The sequence below is a fragment of the Ursus maritimus genome, unplaced genomic scaffold (genome assembly GCF_017311325.1).
Source record: "Ursus maritimus isolate PB19 unplaced genomic scaffold, ASM1731132v1 scaffold_2, whole genome shotgun sequence".
In the NCBI taxonomy this organism is placed as follows: domain Eukaryota; kingdom Metazoa; phylum Chordata; class Mammalia; order Carnivora; family Ursidae; genus Ursus; species Ursus maritimus.
In genome coordinates this window covers 63,728,549-63,749,482 of record NW_024424452.1, presented here as the reverse complement: position 1 = coordinate 63,749,482, position 20,934 = coordinate 63,728,549, and the positions used below count along the sequence as shown (strand labels likewise).

The window sequence follows — 20,934 nt, the reverse complement described above, 5'->3', positions numbered from 1 at the left end:
AAATGTAATTACTTTTCAGCTCTGACTATTTTAACTTCATTGACCAAATGTGGCAAAGTGTAAGTGCTTAAATATAAATATCGTCTAGAGCAGGACACACCTATTAATTTATGTAGCGCCATTCTTATTTTTCAAAATGGAGACTTTCTAGTCAAAAAGGTACTGTTCAAATTTACATTTTAAATTTTATTTAACAATGATTTATTAGAAGTCTCATTATTTTACAAGCCCTTCTTAATGCAAAGATACGATGGATTAATCCAAATGATTCTTAGTCTTGTAGCATTGAAAATGTAAAGCTTCTTTGTGTAGCAATGACAGCTAAAGATTCCCAATAACTAGCTCAAAATGCAGGAAGATTCCAAAGTGTTAAGAAACACTATATTCTGAGTTTGGTCTTTGAGAAATTCCATTCAAATCCTGACTCGTCGTTCTTGAGACCGTACCGGGTACTGTGCTCAGGTCCTTGAGGATTTCATAATCTAGTGATACGTGTCTCGATTCTCTCTGTTCAACATGGTTAAGTTGTAGTGGAAGAGTGGATATGGAGCTATGAGATCCCAGGCGAGGAAGGGGCACAGCAGGAGATGAGGGAGGTAATAAGTGAGACAGCTTCCAGGAGGAAGGGTGCTCGGGCTGTGTCTTAAATGGAAGAAGTTATCCAACCAGAATGTACAGTGTCTGTCACAGCACAGAGTACAAAGCATCGTGCTATGTGTGGTTAAAGAAGCTCAGGTTGATGCTTTTTAAGTTATAAACTCCAGGAGAGGGAAGGATGTGATCTGAGGCGCGAGGCAGAAAGGAAGTTAACCACGAAGGACCTTGCCGTGCAAGTCCTTGGGCTCTATCCAGGCACCATTGCAAACTTTTCATTAGGAGAGACATATTTAAATATGCACTTTGGATGGTTCATTCCCATTTTGGTTCTGGACATTTTCATTTGTTGCATTTCTGAACGTTTACTATTAGAAGCTGAAGCAGAGATTTTAATGGAAACTTATGTGAAGTACCCTATTTTGCAAGAAAAACTCAGTGAATGTTAGTTTATTCTTCCTTCCTATTGCAGCTATAGATTGCACTAAAGGAAATTTTTATTTATCAATCAGTACATGTTTTCTTCATCTCATATGTCTCAAAGACACAATTAGACAACTAGACATGGCCCGTGTCTGGTTTTAAAGGGATTATGTTTTCAGAACATGAATGGTCTCAAATCTCTTCTTCATGCCTAGCAGCTAGCACATAGAATTGATTAACTGATTAATCAATCAACCACTCAATTGTTTCATTTATTGTTGGTAAGTTCCAATGTATTCGCTAACTCAAAATTTATAGTTACATTTGCACATTTAACACTTTTATTACTTATTTCATTTTTTGTGAGTCTAAAGAATTGTAAAACCAGAAAAATACAGTAAAATTTTTAAAATGTTCTTTAAAGGGATCCCATATCCTGATTCTGAGGAAACATTGCAAACTCACCCTTCTCTTGATTGTTCACGATGTTCTTTATCTCAATAAAGGCCACATCGAGGAACCACCACTTCCCCTTCCTCTTTCTAATTGTACTGCATCCCCACGTGTACTCATAGCATCTCATACACGAGTCAAGCGGTGTTGCTCGGAGCACGGTCTGAAAAATAGGTGCTCTGCTTGATCAGTAACCATCTCGAGTTCTGGGGGAAAGTGGGCAACAGTCCTCAGGGTCGTCTCAGTATTCTTGTACCCTCCGATTACTGTCATCTTTGCTGCGTTGCCGTTTCTTCTGCCTTTCTTGAGAGAGTGAGAGCGTGCGCACAAGCAGGGGGAGCGGCAGGCAGAGGGAGAAGCACCCTCCCCACTGAGCAGGGAGCCCAGCACTCGATCCCAGGGACTCCGTCCCAGGGACCCGATCCCAGGGTCTGGGGTCATGACCTGAGCCAAAGGCAGATGCTTAACAACTGAGCCTCTGCTGCCTTTTTCTTTACAGCTCCGTAGGCTTTATAAGAGGCGCAAAATCCCTGCTTTGTGTCCGAAGAAATCTTTTTATGATTCATGGAACTTACACAACAAAGTTTAAAAATCCAGATAAATTGTCATGATCTTAATTAAATAACTGCTTGAAAAAAATGACCCAGGAGCTCTACCCCCAAGCTAAAAGCCCATTTATTTTCCTGCAAGAGAAATATTAAAAAGGTCAATGTCTTTGCCTCAGGAATATTTGGGCCTCTTCCACTGATCAAGAGCTTAAGTTTTCATTAATGGCTTTAGCAGAACTTACAAAAGAGATTGTTTTTGTAGAAGACACAAATCTAAAGTGTCACATTTTGGTTGCTTATGCACCAGAGTTCCACAATATTTTCCTCCTTGTGAGCCGCGGGCTCAGGTTTGGGGTCTGGATGACCGAAGCTGGTGCTTGTAGCTCAGGGTGTGTCCTGGTCAGTACAGGGAACGTGGCTACGGTGGAAGTGATGCAGGTACAAGACGGGGCCCGGTGCAGGCCTTGTCTCTCTGCAGCACAGCAGGCTTGGGGAAGCCCGTTTCCGCTCGGGTCCATGACATGGGTGAGGAAATAATGCCAATGTCTTAACATCTTCTATTGCTTTGTGTTCATTATGGGTGGAGTGGTAAAGTGATAGCATTGAAATGGGAAAATTATCACTGCAAAAGGTGATTATAGTAGCTGAAAATCATATGCTGGCCAAATATTCTTTGTAGGATGGATACCATCCTTTCGTAAATTTTTTTAGAGAATGATCTGGAGAGGGAACCTTGCCGGCGATTCATTCATTCTTTTAACATTTAGTGATCAGCGTTTACATGTCAGGCACTAGTCTGGGTGTTTGGGATCCAAAGATGAATGAGACCCTCCTGCAGGTGGGGTGGGTGGAGGAGGCTTGCTGCAGTCGTTAATTTGTGACCTGAATTTTATGGACTGAGTTGTAATTGGCTGAAGGAAAAAGAGATGGGGACATCCGCATCCGAGAAAGAGAAACAGCATCCACAAAGTCACTGAAGTAAGAAACAAGATGGCATGCAGGCAACTATGAGCAGTGTGTGAAGAACTCTCACGCTTGTTTGTGTTGCTTGTTTTCATTTTTCAAATCATAGATTACTGGGGTTGCACGATAATAAAACCTCTACTTCTTGGGGCGCCTGGGTGGCACAGCGGTTAAACGTCTGCCTTCGGCTCAGGGCGTGATCCCAGGGTCCTGGGATCGAGCCCCACATCAGGCTCCTCTGCTAGGAGCCTGCTTCTTCCTCTCCCACTCCCCCTGCTTGTGTTCCCTCTCTCGCTGGCTGTTTCTCTCTGTCAAATAAATAAATAAAATCTTAAAAATAAATAAATAAATAAAACCTCTACTTCTTCTGCTAAGGAGAGGGAACACATAATTTTGTAACTGTGAGGACTACCAGAGTAATTTCTAAGAATTCAAAGCAAGAGTATAGACACTGCTCAGGGCTCAAGTTCCCAGTAGCTGTAGTCATACAGGTGTTTCTTTTATTTCTCGGGGGTTAAGATGTTATTGCAGCTCTCAACAAGTTTCACATTGTAGCTAGTCAGGAGCTCTTTTGCAATTTTTTTTTAAAGAAAAGAAAAAAACACCAATAAGCAAAAAAGAAAACAAAAAATTCTCTATTTTACTGCTACACCCCCAGAATAAAGACGGATGTGTACATTTACACAAATCTGTTTATCTATTCATTAAACAAAGGCTGAGATGTTGCTAGAAATGCGCCTTTCTTTCCTACACCCCTCCTGACCCTAATGCACCCTTTTAAATTTGAATTGTAATTCTCAATGTGCCTATGATAGCACATTTCTCTCTCTGTCTTCTGGTTCCATCAAGATGTGAAATTTTTTTCTCCCTGTCTCTACCTGTCTCTGGGAGTTAGGGTCTTGCTGTTGTACATGTACAATAGGTGAATACGGTGGATTTGGGTGCACATTTAACAATAAAGTAATTCATAATCTTCTAACTTAAAACCGTAAGTATATTGGGGTGACCACACAACAATAAAATCACTGTAATAGCATCTCCCAAGTGATACTGACAAGCGGTCCAATCATCCTTTTCAGAGCTGAACTGAGAATATGATCGTAACAGAAATACTCAAATCTAGGCTAGGAAAAAAAGTTTCCTATTTCCTGAGTTAAATGTAGTTTCAAATTAAGCTTCTTTGTATTTCTTTCTGCTCAGGAGAAAAAAAAAAATAAGAAGAAGAAAACTTAAAAAAAAAAAACCTCCCCTAAAAGCATTTTTAAATCATTTTTCACACTAAGAGAAAATTATAGTCTTGGAACCAATGTTTGGCTCTCTTCAAAAGAATGGAAAATTTCCAGTGGCTGCTCACATATGTTCCCCAAGTCGATGCTCAAATGTGGAAAATGAGCAAGGTACCTGGAAATAGTGCATAAGATTTGGGTACCTGGAATTCTACACTGGGCAAGTATCAATGCACACAGAAAAACTGAGTCCCCCTTCTCTTTTTTGAAGGGATGACAATGCGTCCAGATAAGTTAGGTTATAAGTCTCAACAAAACACTGCGAAATACTTGTGTTCTTGTGAGTGGTCCCCCCCTTCCCTCCCTCAGAGCTGCGTTAGGGTCGAGGTGAATCCATCTTCTTACATATATTAAAATCAATGGCAGTTGTAAAAGTAACAGTTATAAAAGCATACAAGGGATTCAACACATGAAGTCATTTAAAAAATGCATACATATTTTATTTTTTTACTTTTATTTTTAAAGATTTTTAAAAGTAATCCCTACACCCAACATGGGGTTCAAACTCACCACCCCGAGATCAAGAGTTGCATGCTCTACTGACTAAGCCAGCCAGGTGCCCCCAAGTTTATTCTGAAGATAGTTTTGACCTATTTTGCATGAAGCAGCAAGAACTGTTTAACCATTTCAGGTAAATCAAGTCCTCTTCCTGAATGTCCCGTTTCTGCCCATATTTTCACTGTTCTTTTCATCCCCGATGCCACTGCACAGGAAACCTTGAGTTCTTGTACTGTTCTCCCACTGGCCACCCCCATACCTAATTAGTCACAAAGTCCTGAAGCAAGCCTCTAATTTTGCTTTAATTCGCTTGTACACTGAACAAGTTCAGTACTTTTCCTTTCAGTCCCGGCTCTCAACCAGTAGAAGGACTGGCAGCCCTGCTTTCTGTCTGACCAGCCCAAGGCCCTCCATGTGTATTGCCAATTGAATTCCTTGAACTTGTTTTGATAAGGTCATTCTTTTTTTTTTTCCAAGCATATAATTTTTTATTGTATTGTGTTAATGATTTTTTCCCTTGTCTTTATTTATTTATTTATTTTTAATGTTTTTTTATTACATTATGTTAGTCACCATACAGTACATCCCTGGTTTTTGATGTAAAGTTTGATAATTCATTAGTTGCGTATAACACCCAGTGCACCATGCAATACGTGCCCTCCTTACTACCCATCACCAGCCTATCCCATTCCCCCACCCTCTCCCGTCTGAAACTGAGGTCATTCTGTTTGAAACAAAACACTGCAGAACATACCATGTCTCCCTTTCTCTGCCCGACTTACAGAAAAAGAATCTAAATTCTTTCACCTGGAATTCAAGATCTGCTGAATACACCGTGAATACTTTTAAGCATCACATTCCTGTTATTCCCAGCATGTAGTGTGTAGAAAGAATGCAGTAAATAGTTTTTCTTGCCTATTGCCCCCTTTTTAACTTTGAACATAGGCCTTGAGTAACTAAGTTTTGTCTTTTTCATATATCAAAATCTAGCTCAAACATTTCATTTTCTGCAGACCCTCCTTCATTTATTCTGTATGAAGTGAAAACCTGTATTTACTCATGTTTTTTATTCATCACACATTATCAAACACTTGCTTTGTTCCAAATGTAGAAAGATGAATATGGTACCCCACTTCAAGGTCCTTACTTGAGGGCTTCATTCAGGTAAACAATTGCAACACTGTGTGATCTGTACTACGATACAAGATTACACAGACACCAGTTCACTTTCAGTGGAGGTTGCTGTAGACTCCGTGGATGGAGGTGAGGGTCAAGGAAAGTTCTAGTGTGTAAATGAATCTTGAGTGTTTTGAAAATAGTGGTAAGACATTTTGGTCAAAGAGAATAGTACTATAAAGACATGGAGACTTGAAACACATAGGAGTTTTCAAAAGCTAACAAGAAATTTGGGTTGGCTTGAGAGTAGCTAAAAGGACCATCTTACAAAGTATCGGTTATGCCGTGCAAAGAATTGTGCTTCAAACACAGTGGGCACGCAATAAGCATTAATTCAGTGAACAAATGAGTGAATCATTTTGTCTACTGCAGGTATAGTAAACCTTTGTGTTCAAATATTTCATATTAAATAATTTACTAGTTTTCACCTGGGCGAATCTTGACATTTGCAACATGGAGGGACCTCCATGGGGGGATGACACTAAGTGATGTAAGTCCGACCAAGGAAGACAGATGCCGTATGACTTCACTAATATGTGGAATCTTCAAAACAAAACAAAGCAGAAACAGACTCAGAGAAATACATCCAGAGAACAAAGTGGCAGTTGCCAGAGGGGAGAGCAGAGAGGGGAATGGCAAAATGGGTGAAGGGAGTGGAAGATACAGACCTCCAGTTACCCAGTTGAGAAGTCATAGGGATGAAAGTTATAGCATTGGGAATATGGTCAGTGGTGTTATAATCGTGTTATTTGGGGACAGAGGGTAGCTACACTTGTGGTGAGCCCCCCATGACATGTGGACCTCCTGAGTCACTATTTTGTACACCTGAAACAAGTGTAACATTGCGTGTCAACTATACTTTAACAAAAAAGAGATATATGCCAAAACATGAAACAAACATTCCTAGTCATGTGAGTGCCAGAAGTTGAGAGTTCTTAAAGTTAACATGTATAAACAAATGTTCACAAATATTTGTGTTTTTCTTTTTTCTTTTTCTAGGGTCAGACATTGTTCAATGGTTAATAAAGAACTTAACTATAGAAGATCCAGGTAAATAAATCATTTTCCCATTGATAGAATTATTTTCTTTGTGGTTTTAAGACATATGTTTTTCTTAGGGCTAATATGGCAAGCAAGCAAATCTAAAAGATTATAATTACATTTAAACTATGCTTTTCATATTTATACAAATTTTATGGTAGTCAACATAATTTAACTAAAATTTATTTAGTAAGTTTTAACAATTTTTCACATATTTAATGTTCCATTTCATAAAACTTGATTCAGGCGATTGATGACTGTACAATGGGTAAAGTATATATGTGTTCATAAATAATTGTAGATATAATATACAGCAAGTGATTATAAAGTAATGAAATTTCCCTTCATAAAACCATTAAGATAAAATTTCATTTGTTTATGATTTTCCTTAACTCTATTCTTGCATGAGGTTTGAAAACAATGTTATTTGTAATTTTTATTTTTTTGATCATGATACCTCCATGATTTTTTTAATGCTCTTATTTAAGTCATGGAGCCATTTGCTGTGGTGGACATTATGTCTGCTCTGCAGCACTGAGCTAATTCCCAGAGATTGGGAACAGCTTCTTCCAGCCCACGTTGTACGTGGCCTAGAACAAATTAATACATATGGAGGGCGCTTCATGACTTTACAAAAACGTCATGTAAGAGCTTTCACACTCAGCAAACAATTTACATCCCTGAGGTGAAAATAAGATGTATTTTGTTTAGAGAAGATGCTAAGAAACCACACAAGCAAAAAGCTTATAAAAATTGGTATGACATAAGTGACTGAGAATGACATGGCGGGGAAGGAGAACAGTACACCAACCACACAACACACTGTCGCTTCAATGAGAAGAGAATCCAGCGTGGCTTCTGCTCTTGCCTCTGGTGGTTACCACCTTAGAATGATTTAGAAGTAACCGTACATCGAAAGGCAGAGGTTTTCTTTTTCCTCCTTCTGAGCTAACTATAAAGCCAGGTCATCAGAACATGGAGATGTAATTCAGCACATCAATGCCTGCACACAGCCCCTGCGCGTCTGGTGCGTGAGCTGCTAGACTATCCCAGCAGGTTAAAAGGGTTCAGACAAGTACAGGTGAAGCATCATATTGTTACCAAGTGGAAAGAGGAGATGATTCCTGGGACAAGGAGTCACAGTCTTACCAAGTTTACATTCTAATCTCAACTCAGGCTCACTTTACAAATTGTAGCACCAGACAAAAACCCCCAGTGCTGAAAACAACCACCACCACCAACAACAACAACAAAACAACCCACCACAGATTAGCGTAGTCATTGACAAACAGGAAACTACCGCTTTACAAAAAATACTGTTGCTCCAAGGGTGAAGTGGATTCAAGAGTATTTCTTGGGGGTTAAGACCCAAAGTGTACTTTAGTAATAGTCTGGGAAGCAGGGAAAAGGTACATGATAAGCTAGTAAGACACAGTCATTATTTATAGTTTACACAGGAGATATCATTTTTGCTATAACGTGTATGAAAAACTGACCTTATTTGCTTGCTCAACACTTTAAGGAAGTTGTAAAGCTTCGTTAGAAGGTATATGGAAAGATAAAATTGACCATATCCAGGAAAGAACAGACACGTTCTTTAGTCATATTTGTGTCTGGCTGAAAAACTAGTGGTTGGTTGGTTGGTTGGTTGGCTGGTTGGTTGGTTTGAATGAACTAGTTCAATCTCTGAAGAGTAAAAGGCTAGATTTTAAGAAGAGCAGAAAGCATCGATGACTGTTCTAAAGCTATAACAGATCTGCACACAGAAGTGCGTCAATCTGGCAGCATGATTCTGATTCAGTGTGCTCAAGAATATAGCTGACATCATGGAAGTAACTCTGATGACTGCACAGATGAAATTAGTCCTAGCGTTCTGGAACTGCCCATCGAAAGAGATTAATAGTTATTATAGTAACTGAATATATTATTTTAACCCTATACATTTTCTTGGAAATTTTAAAATAAAAAAGAATAAAATAAGCCTCATGCCAGGCTTCTACCTGCTTGCCAAGTGGTTGTTTGAAGACCTCTAGGGATCGCTGGAAGTTCCAGATGTCAGTCATTTGTTGAAAGAGGGTTCTGTGACAAGTTGGAAGAAGACACCAATGCCTAGTGATAGGAGCAGGTTCTGGTGGCCCATCTGGGGACAGGGGGAGAGGGTTGCATGGTCTTCAGGGTCTTTGCAAGACCAATGAGTCCACATTATTTGTACACTTAGTGTTCAATATTTTGTTAATGAATACTTAATACCTTTCCATTTCTATTGTAGTAATTCAGTGCACATTTGGCTGATATTTTACTAGAGATTTTGGTACTATTAGACAAGTGGCCATGTCGTATTATTCTTTTTAAATAAAGCTGTATTTAAACTTTTAATTAGAAATTAGGATTGTTTTTGTTATGTTTACATACAGACATATCCATACAGTATACATGAAGGATTCATCTAAAGGTTTTGTTTTCATCTACCTCTTGGGTCTGTTTTCACAATTGATATTTTTTCTAGAAGGAACTTATTTCTTCATTGATTTCTTCATACTTTTATTCATTTAACACATATTTTCTGAATTCTTACAATGGGCTAGACGCATACAGGAGGAAGTCCCCTCCCTGATTGACTTGTTGTCTTTGGCTTCTAGGGTGTCACGCTCATGGCTTTTGTTCCTTGTCACTACCTGTACAGTCTTCTGCAACAGGTCTCCACTTCTAGTGAATCTATAAATGTTGGAATGTCCAAGTTTCTGTCCTCGGTACTTTTCTTTTCTCCATATACGCGCTGTTGCTCAGCGGCATATGTGGAAGACTTGCAAATTCACAGCTTTCACACTGACCTCTCCATGGTCTTCCATACTAGTCTCTCTGACACATATGTGGCCTCTCTCAGGGGGCCAGTCTCAGCATGACCAAGTCCTCATTCATCCCCTCCCAGACCTGCTCCTTCTGTCTTCCCAGACCAACTGCAGACTTCAGTCTTCTCTATCCAAGAACATGCTGTGTCTTTTCATTTGTTCACGTTTGCTTTGTGGGTTCTTTCGGGAGTGTTTTAAAGTTTCTTCATATAGGTTTTGCATGTTTCATATTAAGCATTTTCCTAGTTATTTTATTTTGTGTTACTATTATAGGTAGGTTCTTCTCCGCACTTGTATCTACTAACTGGTTATTTGTGCATATGAATATTGTTTGCTAATTTTCTATATCACTACTTTACTAAATTTATTTTTGTTAGTATTTTAACTAATTTACTGTAAAGCTGGAATACTTCTTCCAGTAGTTTCTTGGGATTATATGTATTTGTTCAATTCCTGAGCCTCTGTGAATCTGACATTAACTTTTGTTGCCTGTGTGTATATTGACAACTTAGCCAGATATAATGTAGGTGAGATAAACTTTTTTCTTTAAAACACTGTGGATATTAATTCATTGCTTTTCTGCGTTCACTATGGCAAAAATCTGAAACTAATTTTTCATATATATGAAATTTGTATATATAATTTTTCATATATATGTATATATCTATATGCATATGTGTGTGTTTTCCTCTGCCTTGATCTCTGTGATATCTTCCCTATCTTTGAAATTCAAAACATAAAGGGGGACTGGGTGGCTCAGTCTGTTACGTGTCTGTCTTCGGCTCAGGTCATGATCCCAGGGTGCTGGGATTGAGTCCCGCATCGGGCTCCCTGCTCAGCGGGGAGTCTGCTTCTCCCTCTCCCTCTGCTGCTTTCTCTCTCTCTGTCAAATTAATAAATAAAATCTTTTTAAAAAATAAGTACACAATTGCTAGGGGTTGGTTGGTTGGTTGGTGTATTTGTATGATCTGCTAAATCATTGAAGTCTGGTGATTCGGGTTTACTTAAGTTGAAAAAATATTTCCTGTTATATTATTTTGATTTCCTTTCTTCATGTCTAACATGCATATAATAATGATGCCCACCACTTAGTGCTTCCCTGAAAATTAAAGAATTCATGTATCTGAAGCAGCTACTACTGAAAAAACAGTAATCAAGCATTTATTACTACACTTAATAATTGCTCAGAAAACACGAACAATCATACTTGGTTTTGTATTCATTTTTGTCGTTATGTCTAATCACTTTCCTGTTTATTTATTCTGGTTTATTCTTTTGAAATAACATTTACTTGTATGTTTTTTCCACCTTACACCCAATTATCATTGATCACTTTCTTCTTTTTCGCTCTTCTCGTAGCTCTTTCCCTTCCTTCTCCTTCTAGGTAAACTTGTTAACTTTGCACATTATGGCATTCATTCTGATTTCCCCCGCCGGCAATTCAGCTCTTTATTGCTATTAATGGAGAATAAATCTCTTGCATGGTGCGTTTTCTTCATTCTGCCCAGTTCTGTATTTCCACGTGCCCTTTGGCATGCCCCCTTCTAGCCGCAGCCTGTTGTCTTGTGAGTCCTTCCATCGCTTCTCTCGTCACATCACTGTCATTCACTTTGGCTGTTCCGCTTGCACACAGAAGAGACGGGCGTTAAGTTTACTTCGTTGCCACTATACGTCTTAGAAATGTTTGTGGTTTGTTTTATGAATTGTTTTCCCATTTATTCTCCTTAAGCATAAAGGATTCCTCATAGGACTGATGTTTGAGTATTGACAGGGTGGATGGCTTGTCTTCGATGACTCGATGCCATAGTTTCCCTTCTTCGCAGCAGGAGTGGCAGTGCTGGTGACATTAATTTGCATTAGTACGTCAGCTCTCCTTTTTCATTAGACTGCGTGTAGAGAAGGAGTGGAGCTGGGAGCGGTCCCAGCCTCAGGACCTCTTCACGGTGCCATACTGTCTCTGACCGTGATGGACCCTTTCCATGGGCCACACCTTCACCCTGTGCTCTGCTTTGTAAGTTGCCGGCTACCTGCCCCTGGGGTCAGGCCAGATCTCTGTAGTGTGTGCTTCCCACGTGGTGGAGAGAAGCTGCTGTTCAGTGACTCCAGGGAACAGCATCCACAGCGATGTGCTTCCTTCTCCTCTATGTTCTGACCTTCCCACTGCAGACTTGCGGGTTCATTAGTCATCTTCCATAGTCTTCTCTACTTAGTACTGTGGTGCTTTCTTAGGACAGTTTTGCAGTCTGGTCCATTATATAGTGTAGTGTTAGACTTAGGGGGCATGTGTTTTGGCACCCTTCCCTAATTTTTAATGCTGAATGCGGGTTTCCATTTGCGTGGTTTCTTCTTATTGATGATGATTTAATTGTGATAGACATTGCTTATGTTGCTGTAGTGTAAGGAGCTAATAATGGTATTAACACCTTTCAAGCCTGTTACTGAGAACATAGAATATGTATGAAAATACAAAGCGCAGAGTGCATTGCTTTAGTCTCCGAGTGAGAGCTTAGCCGATACAATATAGTGGTACTTTGATTTCACAGAAAGGAAAACCGATGCACGCCATCTGTTGGATGGGGCAGGAGAGTGAGAGGAGGAATTGGGCCCTTGGTGCATCTCTGTGCTCACTGGCACCCATTGAGAAGTGCGACGTCCACCACCAGTGTCTTCCGTTGGTGGCCCACTCCACTGCTTCTGTGTTATTTCTTGTTCCCATTGACAGGGCCTCTTCCTGTCTGTTTACAATCTTTGCTTCAACCAAGCTCAGTCTGGGGGCACACCAACTGACTCTTCTTCACACTGGGAAAGTGTACGATGCTTCCCAAGGACCTATGGTGTTTTTCTATTTTACTCTCAGTTGCACAAGAATATTCTGCTGCTCTCCCACCATTCCAAGGCGTGCGTTTCTTTCAGGATGCCCAAAATCTTCCTGCCTGAGCCTACCACACAGCACACAGTCTTTGCAGTATGCTCCTTCTGGATTACTGGGTCTCTATTTGGGAAACAAGGCTGTAATAATACCTTTTGCTTGTTTTTCTCATTGCTTGAAATGGTATTCTAGCACGTCAATTAGCTTTTGCTGTGTAAAGTTGGTGGCTTAAAATAACAGCTATTTTATTTATTAGCTCATAATTCTGGAAGTTCGCTTGGTTGATTTCTGCTGGGCTTTCTTCTGGATCGCAGCCAAGTGGTTGGGTGGATGATCTAGGATTGGGGCATATTTGGTCCTTTGCATCTCATTCTCCCAGCCTCCAGCCTGCTAGCACTGGTATCTTACTATAGTGGTTTTCAGGCTTCCAACCACAACACAAGCTTGCACTCTGCCAAGGCAAGTACCACGGCCAAGTGCAGAACCAGTGTCCTTCCCTAAGGACTGTCCAAGAGGATAGGTGAACAAATTTGGGCGGTTACTGCAAAAGTCTTCCACATCTGTATTTCTTCTGCCTTTCAGATCTTCCTTTCTATGATATGTGTTATTAGCTTTCCACTTGAGTTTACAAAATTTATCCTCCAGAACCTATTCATCATTTATTAGTAAATATGCTTTGTGTCTAATATCATGTCATTAATGATGGATGATATTTTGGGACAATTTTTTTTTAAAGATTTTATTTATTTATTCGACAGAGAGATAGAGACAGCCAGTGAGAGAGGGAACACAAGCAGGGGGAGTGGGAGAGGAAGAAGCAGGCTCATAGCAGAGGAGCCTGATGTGGGGCTCGATCCCATAACGCCGGGATCACACCCTGAGCCGAAGGCAGACACTTAACCGCTGTGCCACCCAGGCGCCCCGATATTTTGGGACAATTTGTCAAAAGGCAAAGATTCGGTGAAGGTTGGCATCCTTTACGAAATGACTTACAGACATTAATAACTTCTTGACATCACCCTGCTCGTTTGTGACCCTTGCTGCCACTCGCTGGAAGAGTTACCATTGCCAAGCTCTTGGAGTGATGCTGACCAAAGCACGGAGTACCTTGAGAGCCTCATTCTAATGAGTGGTTAGGATTTGAAATGAGCCTCGCTATAACTCCAGGATACTTAAAGAGCATTAAGTATGTCTGTGCTCTCTGGTACCCTGCTTGCTTCACCTTTCTCTTTCTTTCTGTTCACCCATGCTTCTTGAGATCCCAGTATTCCTTGACAGGCATCTTGACGTTGGAGTTGAGCCATGGGCTTCGCAGATGTGCTTGAGCTCGAATCTTGATTCAGGCACTTACTGGCTATGGGCATTGGGCAACTTAGTTAATTTCTCTCTCTCTCTCTCTCTTTTTTTCTTCATCAGCAAAATGCTTTTAATACAGTGTTTTGGGAAGCTTAAATGAGTCAGCATTCAAGTGTGCCCAAATCTTGATTTTATTTTTAAATAGGCCAGATTCTTTTAAAACTCTAACATTTTCAAGCACATTTAGCTAAATTGAATTCTTTAAAATGCATGTGATTTTTATACTAGCCTTCAAACACAAACTATTCTATGAAGACTTCGCTCCACAATTCAGCTCCCAGTTGCTTTTCTTTACCATGAATTATTTACATTTGTTACTACTCAATTTGTTGCTCAATTTGCATACATAGTGGCAGAGGACACACATCTTCTCTAGTCACTGACCGAAGGATCAAGATCCAACAGTTCTCAATACTCCCTGATTTTTACTAATGAGAATCCATTGACCTGATACTAAGTTTGTGTTCTCCTAAATAGTTGGGGAAAAGTAAAGAGAAAGAAATTTAAAATGTATGTTTCTTTATCTAAACCACACCCAGTGTGGAAGAAATGATTTAAAGTGCAGATAGAAGAATAAGATTAAGAATGAATATGGATTTATCCAGAATAAAAACTTCAGCTGAATAGTTGCAAAATTTCTTCCTCTTGGAGTATTATCTATTGTAAAAATATCTGGAAAATTGAGATTCAGACAAATCAACCAGATGTTTTGCTTGTACATCATTCAACTGGGTTGAATATCTTGTCACTGAACTAATTAAATCAACTCGTTATGTGCACCATTAGAGTCTGTCATCCATCTCCCAACCCCCCATGAGTCCTCCAGATAAAATGATAAAAATTCTGTTAATGAATATAATAAAACTTTGTTATAAATAGCCTTTGTATCCCATGGTTTGGGTTGGCTTGCTAGAGAAATCAGCCCAAGGAACATGAGGATCTATCAGAAGTGAGAAAGTATAGAATGTCTCCATTATCCTTGATAATGTTTTATACCTGCAAAGTATTTCATGCTGTTCCAAATCATTTTAAATAGATTATTTGATTTGATTTGATAGTATTTGATAACAATATCATGAAGTAGTCATGCAGACATACTCATTTCGCAATTGGAAAGTCAACTGACAAAAACATGAATGTCTAAATCACACAAAAACCTGTTCAAAGAAATAGAACCTTGGTCTCCAGTCTATAGCCTGTGTGTCTTCTCCTTTTGACACAATTATTTCAGGCTTAGATGCTGCTTTTCCTTAAATGGTTGGCGACCATGAGAGGAGCATGGGTCCACCTGCCCAGATGATCCTTTACGCTGTGTCTTTTGGACTAACGTAAATGATTTTCATAGACTTGGTGTTATATTTAGCTCTTGCATCCTGGGCATACCCTTTGTTAGAGCTATTTTCTGCATATTCCAATGTGTATCTATTACAGTCAAAGTAAAAAGAAACCTTTTCTGTGTGCTCTTCATATTGTTTCAAACAACAATCTTGCTTGGGTGGCAGGATGATAGAAGCATTTAGAACACTCTTGCGAATAATCAAGAGCCTTGTGTAAAAAAAAAAAGCTTATAAAAACACACATTTTATTGTCCATTCTGTAAGCTATCATGTCAATATGAAAGAAATAAAGTGACTCCTTTATTATTTATTGTTCTAATGCTAGTGAACCATTCATTATAGGAAAACATTCTGGGTGTCTAAGACATTGTTTAACATTCTGGTGGTAACATGCAAGACATCATAGACCAGAGCCATCACATAACACCTTTAAGAACATGGATTAGTTTGATCTAGTTCAAGATAATAGTATTACCTAAGCATACACCTTTCAAATGTGCACTTTCTGTTACAAATAAGACTTAAGGAAAACATGAATAAATTCCTCATATCTTTGGGCACCTGCTCCCAAGCCATGTCTCTGCTACTGCGCCAAGCTTCCTAGTTACATACATGAGGAATACTCTGCCGCTCTAATTATTTTCATGTGAGATGAGCAGGAAATACGGTTTCCTTTGTGTATTTGTTTCAGTGTGTTATTAGCTTCTCCTCACAAGAGAGCAGTAATTCCTTTCTACACATCTTCCATTAGCATCCGCATTTTAAAAAATTATTGTATCTTGTGCACTTAATATCCTCAAGAACCTCTCACTTGGTGACCACTGACCCTCGGGAGTGCTCTACCAAGGCAGAAAGTGCGCAAGTCTGCAGATGTTTGCTCCAGGACGCCTCCCATTCAAAGTAATTAAAGCCCAGTCACATCCAGCGCATTGAGACCAGCGGTCTCCTTTAACTTGGTATCTAACCATACTGCTTTATCCATTTATGTATCTATGTATGTATATGTATGTATATATGTTTTGTATTTGCATTTAAATAGTATACTTCATAATGGAACAAGAGACTGCTCTTACCATTTGACTAACGTCACTGTGCAGTTTCTCTACACAATTAAAACTCAAAACCCGCACTATACTGAAAAGTCTTCATAAAGTCCATAAATACAAGTTTTCATTACTGTAACAGGAGTCAGTACTCCCAGTATGTCTGCTATGGTTTCAGCCACCCAGAGGCCATTTTCCTGTTAACAGAAGCCTTTTCTTCTTGGGCTTCTGGCTGCTTTCATATTCCCTCTCTGTGGCTATATTGCCAGTAACAGTGAAAAATAATTATAATGCATTGACATTAATCGGTTCCCTCCAGGTACCATGCTGGATGTTTTCCTCTTGTTTGGTTCTTATAAACAGGAAGGAGACAAGAGAGCTCACCTGTACTGAACACCAGCAATGTGCCAACACCGTGTTGAGAACTTGATATATGTTATTTAGTCTTAAAGAAAAAAGAGAAAGAAACTTCATGAAGTACGTGGTGCATCAGAAAACTAAGTCTCCGACCATGAAGCTACTAAACGATAGAACCACTCTTCAAATCCAGATACACTTGATTTCAAAACATTAACCCTTTCAGATCCAGAGAAGGAGTATCAGTTTCATTTTCCAACTGAGGTCCCTAAGGCTTAGGGCAGAGCTGAGATGTGGAGCCTGGATTCACACCTGGTGTGGGTCAGACATGATGCCAGCGTTTGTGAGAGATTCTGCAGGTGCTGTCTCTCTGGGCCAGTTCCCTCTTTTGGTTTGTACTGGCCAGTACATGCGTCTACAATGCCGGTTCCAGGGTTTTATAATCTTTCCCATTCTTACCTGATTGGCAGATTTTTTTATATACTGCTTACTAGAGTTCCCAACAATTAAGGAAAGTATAAAGACAGCTGGGAATATATTAGAATTGCTGTCTTTTTGCTTGTAAAAATTGAACAAGCAAAATGATGCCAGAGTTCAATGTACTTTTGAATAGTTGTTTAAATTCACTTAGGCACATTTCATATCTCAGCAGAGATTGGTATTTCTATCCTATGCACTAGAAAAAACAAAACAAAAATAAAAACCAAATGGAAAAGCTCAGTTGCCCATTGGCATTGTCTAATTCTTCTAGCAGCTTGTTGACATCTCTGTTCTCTTCTTTTTAGGTCTTCACTGTCTATTTTATTAACCTCTGTGTACACATGTTCCTTTTATAGCCAACTTGAATTTGTTTTTTGTTTTGAGGAAGAAATATAGCATACACATTTTTTAAAAAAGAAGTAGGAGGTTTGGGTGGAAGGAAAGGAAGAAAGGAAGTAAAGAAGGAAAGAAAAGTAGAAAGGATTTTAAAGCTAATAAGGCCTGGAGGATAGGACAGCACTGAAAATAGGCCAGTTCGCCGGGATCGGCCCGCCACTCAGGGAAGGACAGGGAGATGTAGGTGATTATATCCGTTATCCAGAGGGAGCCACAGACCGTTGGGTAAGAGCTGTTCGAAAAGTCAGGCCCTTTTATCTTTTATTAAGATAACAGCACTTTTTATTTCCCAGCTGAAGAATGAGTTAGGATTTTCCCCTCTCTATTTGAGCTGAGAACAAGGCTATTTGTCCTATTCATAAAGTTTTTCTGATTGTTATATCTAAGAATGGCAAGAAATGTTCACAACAGCAGCATAGAGCACATGACAGCAGTGCTCACAGAAGCTTTGTGACCGGAATGTGATCCCACCATGGCATGAATGCGCCTGTCTCTCCACTGCCATTTGGTTGCAAACCATACACAAAGATTACTGCTCTCACAGTAAAAAAAAAAGAAAAAAGAAAGAAAGAAAAAAAAATGGGTCTAAGAAACTCAATATAACATAATATGATTTTTATATTTTGAAAATTCCCCTGTAAGCAAGGAAGACTTTCTGTCTCATAAAACTGAAATGCCTTCTGTGTTTTGCGGTTATGTTATAATTGAAGTGATTGGTATTTCTGAACTATCCAGAATTGCTCCTTTCCGCTGCGCTCGCGAATACCTGGGCTTTGAGGCACACTAGCAAGCATCATCTACACCACGTAGAATTCTGATTAATTCCATTTCATGGAAGGCACACACTCGGACTGTGATTTTGTCATTTTCTAGCGATAATTGCTCTTTTAATTTAAGCCGGTTTTTTGGAAGGGGATCTACCAGACGTCGCTCGCACTTTGATCCTATGGAATAGCCACAAAAAGAGGGGGCGACAGATTTTGAGACTGTCGGGGTGACTTGGCTATTTCAGCACAGCTGACATTTGATTTTTTCCTCTGCTGGGGTTCATGCATGAAAACATCTGTGGTCTGGGTCGTTGTGGGCCTCTTTGTAAGCAGTGATGGACACACACTTGTTCATCACCCTTCTGAGAGCTTCACCGCGGAAGCCTTTAGCCTTGGGTTTGCCCAGCGCTGCCGTGCTTGGCCCTGGTTATTTCCTCGAGGGCCCCTAATCACTGCTCGGCATGTTGTTCACAGACTTTTTGTGGGGGCGGACGTCAGATGTGACACGTAGTTCCTTAGGATGCACCCATTTTTCTTTTTTTTTTCTTTTTTTCTTTTTAATGTTTTTTTATTATATTATGTTAGTCACCATACAGTACATCCCTGGTCTCCGATGTAAGGTTCGATGATTCATTAGTTGAGTATAACACCCAGTGCACCATGCAATACGTGCCCTCCTTACTACCCATCACCGGTCTATCCCATTCCCCCACCCCCTCCCCTCTGAGGTCCTCAGTTTGTTTCTCAGAGTCCATAGTCTCTCATGCTTCATTCCCCCTTCTGATTACCCCCCCTTTCTTTATCCCTTTCTTCCCCTACCGATCATCCTAGTTCTTATGTTCCATAGATGAGAGAAATCGTATGATAATTGTCTTTCTCTGCTTGACTTATTTCACTTAGCATTATCTCCTCCAGTGCCGTCCATGTTGTAGCAAATGTTGAGAACTCGTTCTTTCTGATAGCTGAGTAATATTCCATTGTATATATGGACCACAACTTCTTAATCCAGTCATCTGTTGACGGGCATCTCAGTTCTTTCCACGATTTAGCTATTGTGGACAATGCTGCTATGAACATTGGGGTTCATATGGCCCTTCTCTTCACTACGTCTGTATCTTTGGGGTAAATACCCAGTAGTGCAATGGCTGGGTCATAGGGTAGCTCAATTTTTAACTTTTTAAGGGACCTCCACACTGTTTTCCAGAGTGGCTGTACCAACTTGCATTCTCACCAACAATGTAGGAGGGATCCCCTTTCTCCACACCCTCTCCAGCAATTGTTGTTTCTTGCCTTGTCAATTTTTGCCATTCTAACTGGCATAAGGTGGTATATTCGTGTGGTTTTGATTTGACCCATTTTTCTTAACACGTTTTTATTTATAAAAACCATTATAAACCCACTGTAGGTAATCTGGGAAATATAAGGTGGAGAATAAGAAGCATTCATAAAAAGCACTCAGATAGCCACAGTTAAATTCTAGCATATCTTCCCAGTCTTTGAAGGTGTGAGCTCTCACTGGCTTTGTTTTTGGAGCTAGTCCCACTCCATGTCTTCCCCTCCCCATATCCGGTAGTTTTCCTGGGCCGCTCCTGAGGTGTCTCATGTCCCTTCCCCCCACCTACTTGTGGGGCCCTCCTCCTTGCCAGAGCCTCACTGCCCTTCAGAGATGGTAGTGCTCCAGAACAATGACCGTCTGCTCCCGTCACTTTGACCCCAGCCCAGGGCACCACTCCGACCTGGGTGCTGGGAAGCCTGTACCTCTTCACGGACTTCCACTTCCATCTCCCAAACTCACTTTTCTCAAGATGTCTTTGAGCCCCACAGTGAGTAGAAGGAAAATACATCACAGAGAGTAACTGTTACCCCTTCTCAGTCCAGATCTGTCTGTGCGTCCTTTAGAAGCTGTTTTCTTGTTGCCCTCTTCACATCTAAGGACAGTGGCCAGCATCCCTGACATTGAGAATGTTTCAGGCATATTCAGGCCCAGCGTCTGGGCTTAATTGATTCCTAGGGTACAGTTTCCTTCATCTTACTGTTGGCCGCAGTTTCTGAATTCTCATATCTGACTCCAGGACTGACCTCCTCTAAGGATATGTTTGAGGACTGACCTCTTTCAAGGGCGTGTTGACATAACACCACCCCTGCTGACAGGCCTGGACTGTGGCTCCACTGTGACATGACGGTCTGACTTCAGGACATTTCACAGGGTCTGGGGCACATAGTCACTAGAATGTGAGGTGTGTGAGTAGAAGGTTTGCATTTTGTCTTCGCCCTCTGGCACATAGTGGGCATTTAAATATTATTGAATTGAATATTTTTAACAAAGAGAATAGTAATGTAATAAATAGGCTGTTTTTATCTTTTATCTTTCATATTTCAGAATTCATGGTTCACACTCTAGTTGGAGGTTCACCTCGAAGTGGAAAACCATAGGTTCCCATGACCCTCCATGACATCCTGAGTGTTCAGTTCTCAAACAGAAAGTGAAACTTCCCAGG

General features: G+C 40.1%; 1 protein-coding gene across 6 annotated transcripts in view; it reads left to right on the top strand.

Moving 5' to 3' along the window:
- RGS7 (regulator of G protein signaling 7) overlaps positions 1-20,934 on the top strand; it is a 530,023-nt gene that overhangs the window by 383,601 nt on the left and 125,488 nt on the right. For all 6 annotated transcript variants that reach the window (XM_008694602.2, XM_008694610.2, XM_040636051.1 and 3 more), the window contains one exon: positions 6,941-6,991. In XM_008694602.2, coding sequence (XP_008692824.1) covers positions 6,941-6,991 — 51 coding nt within the window. The remainder of the gene's footprint in view (positions 1-6,940; positions 6,992-20,934) is intronic.